Here is a 2,771-nt window from a genome sequence, read left to right as displayed (position 1 = left end):
CTTCCCTGGTTGGTCCGTTTCCCTTTACGTAAGGGTGGAAGTTACAGGAGATTCAGAAAACAAGGTGCTTGATCTGCAGTGAGGAATGAGATTCGCAGTGGGCCTGGCTTCTTCAAGGGTTCTTAACGCATGTTTAGTTATGAGCTCTGCAGCATTTGCTCAAAAGCTGTGACTTAATGTTCTTGGAATCCTTTTCTTGCTATTTCTTTTGTATTCAGCCTGTTGCCATTTCCAGTTTTATTCATACACGGTAAGGTCCTAACCCCAGATCGATGGGGTTGGTGGATATGTGATCATTGACTTGAGACAGTCAAACCTTTATAGAGAGGGGATGTAGAATGCCAGACCTGGGATTCCTAATGCTAAGCTGTTTTTAAGAAATTAGCTTGAAATGTTCTAAACTGTTCACATTGTTTCAATTTTGAATCAGTGCAGTTAGTAACAGGGAGAGATAAGTCTTTAGTGTGCTTTTCATAGTGTTCATGTTTGTGTGTGACTCTCCACAGGTTGAGTAAAGTGAAACTTTGTCAGACGAAATACTTTTGTGAAATGCTACTATCAACTATGCTACTTTTTTTTTTTTTTAATAATGCTGAGAAGCTTTTCTGGCTTTTAATGGTGCTTAGAACATGTGTGAATGTTTTGGAAAATGTTAATAGTTCTATTTCAGATATCTCTAAATATTTCCTTAATAAACTATCAGGTACTGTTGCAGTAATCACTTCTGATGGAAGAATGATTGTGGTGAGACTTGTCTATCTTTACATTTTATTTTTCCTCATAAAGACTTGCCATCATGGCAGTAAAGGGACTGTGCTAGAGTGCTTTGACTTTTTGTCAAATGACCTTTTCTGTAGGGATGCACAAGAAAATGCATTTCTTTTTCTGTTCAGTAATTTGATTTCCATCTAAAATGTCCACTTTATTCAGTATGCTCTTCAACTTTCCTGCTAAAACCATTTCTTCCGTGTGGTTATAGAAAAGCATCAGCTGATAATTGTGGAAGAATTATTTTGGGATTCTCTATAAGCCTGAAAAGCTGAAGATTGGCAAACTGCTATGTATTAGACTGTATGATATTTTGATTTTATTGCTTCGGTGTTGCAGTGATAGTGGGGTTTTTTTTCTTGTATTCCTCTGCACATCCGTGTCTTTTTGAGTTTAACTTAATAGTATGATCATTATATGAGAATTATATTTTTCTGTCTGTACTTTGCTTTGTGCAGTCTCTGGAAAGAGAAAACAGTACTTTTAGCAGAAAAATACTACCTCCACCAAATCTTCTGTCTGATTGGAGTCAGTCTGAACTTTCTGCTGTGATACAAGATATTCTACCAGAAAGATTTGAATGGAATTGGTATATGTGACCGATTGTGATATGGTTAGATGGTGTAAATGGATATCACCACTGTTTGAATCATGGTGCTTTACATGAGTTTAAATTTCTTAATCACCGGTGGTAAATTATACAGATCAATTACTTTACCATTTTTTTAAACACATATTGAAGTGGCACAGAAATTTTTCTTTTTGTGTGTTTTGAATTTTTTTTTGTAATTTTGTGGAACCAAGCTAATCACCTTCAAAGAGATACCACTTAAGATTGCCTATCAAGATTGATTTCAATATTGTTGACCATAACAGCCCAATTTTTTCTGTTTATTGATTTAACTCATTATTTATTTGATTTCTGGAAACTTCCATACAAGAAAGACTAAAATAGTGTAGAAATAGTAAAATAAGTTTTCTAGAGGGCTGTCACTAATAAAATAGTAACTTTACTACTTTTGATGCTAATGATTGCTGTAGCTTTTAGCATGAACACTCAGTGGTAAATATGCTTTTCTTAAATTGACTGTTGCTTTTACAGTTTCATTCTGCAGCTGTTTGTTACTAGGCTTAACAATAAAATATAAACATAACTTCCTCTAGCACTTAAACATAGCATTCTCTAGTACCTTAGTATTGCCACCTTGTTTAAGATACCCTTGAGAGCAAAGATAATAAATTTAAGAAGTAATCGGAGTGCTTTATTTTTGTGTGGGTTTTTTTCAGGGAACCCTCAAAGGTTTTGATCAGACCATTAACTTAATTTTGGATGAAAGCCATGAACGAGTGTTCAGTTCTTCACAAGGAGTTGAGCAAGTAGTTCTCGGATTATACATTGTAAGAGGTGATAACGTGTAAGTACAGAATATTCTTGCTTAAACCAAGTAATAAAAATTTAGTGTGTGTGCATGTATATATAAGTAATGTTTCTGTATATGTCTCGATAGCCCCAAACATATTGTATCTTTGTATCTGGGGGTAACGCTGATAGTACTGTCAAAGCTGAAGCATATTAAATGGCAAATATTTATGCTTCTATTACAGAAGTGATTGCATTGTAATATTAGGATATCATTAGTCTAGATTTACCGACCTGTAAATTAACCAGCTAATATACTGATAGCAATCTAGGAAAGGTGAGTATAAAGCTCAGCATTTTCCTTTCTTTGAGTCTAGGCATTGTGTTTTCTTTATTTCAGTCTGGGAAAGGCAGGATCTGTCAATAGAGGAAAAGATAGAAGAATGATCAAAAGATGAGATAGAACTTGTGTGCAAAAAGTCAGCGATCCCGTATACAGAGTTGACTTTTAAGAGGATTTTTTTTTTTTTTAAGAGATTCTGGCTTGACAGTGTAAAAACTCTTGAAGCCAGTGTAGTGACAGGTGAAATATATGAGCTGCTATTTGATGTGAGATGCCCCGGCAAAAAAAGTTCTCTAAATA

The 2,771-nt window shown here is 34.7% G+C and overlaps 1 protein-coding gene across 1 annotated transcript; it reads left to right on the top strand.

Annotated features, from left to right (window-relative positions):
• Positions 1-626: 626 nt before the first annotated feature.
• On the top strand, positions 627-2,183 carry LSM8 (LSM8 homolog, U6 small nuclear RNA associated (S. cerevisiae); the record flags this gene model as incomplete). The annotated part of the gene is made up of 2 exons (XM_009876195.1): positions 627-744; positions 2,056-2,183. Coding segments are annotated over 2 exons (246 nt in total), but the record flags the coding sequence as incomplete, so codon positions are not given.
• Positions 2,184-2,771: the final 588 nt, after the last annotated feature.

Source organism: Apaloderma vittatum, unplaced genomic scaffold (genome assembly GCF_000703405.1).
Source record: "Apaloderma vittatum isolate BGI_N311 unplaced genomic scaffold, ASM70340v1 scaffold43859, whole genome shotgun sequence".
Lineage (NCBI taxonomy): Eukaryota > Metazoa > Chordata > Aves > Trogoniformes > Trogonidae > Apaloderma > Apaloderma vittatum.
The sequence above is the reverse complement of the archived record's forward strand: the minus strand, read 5'-3'. Positions and strand labels throughout refer to the sequence as shown.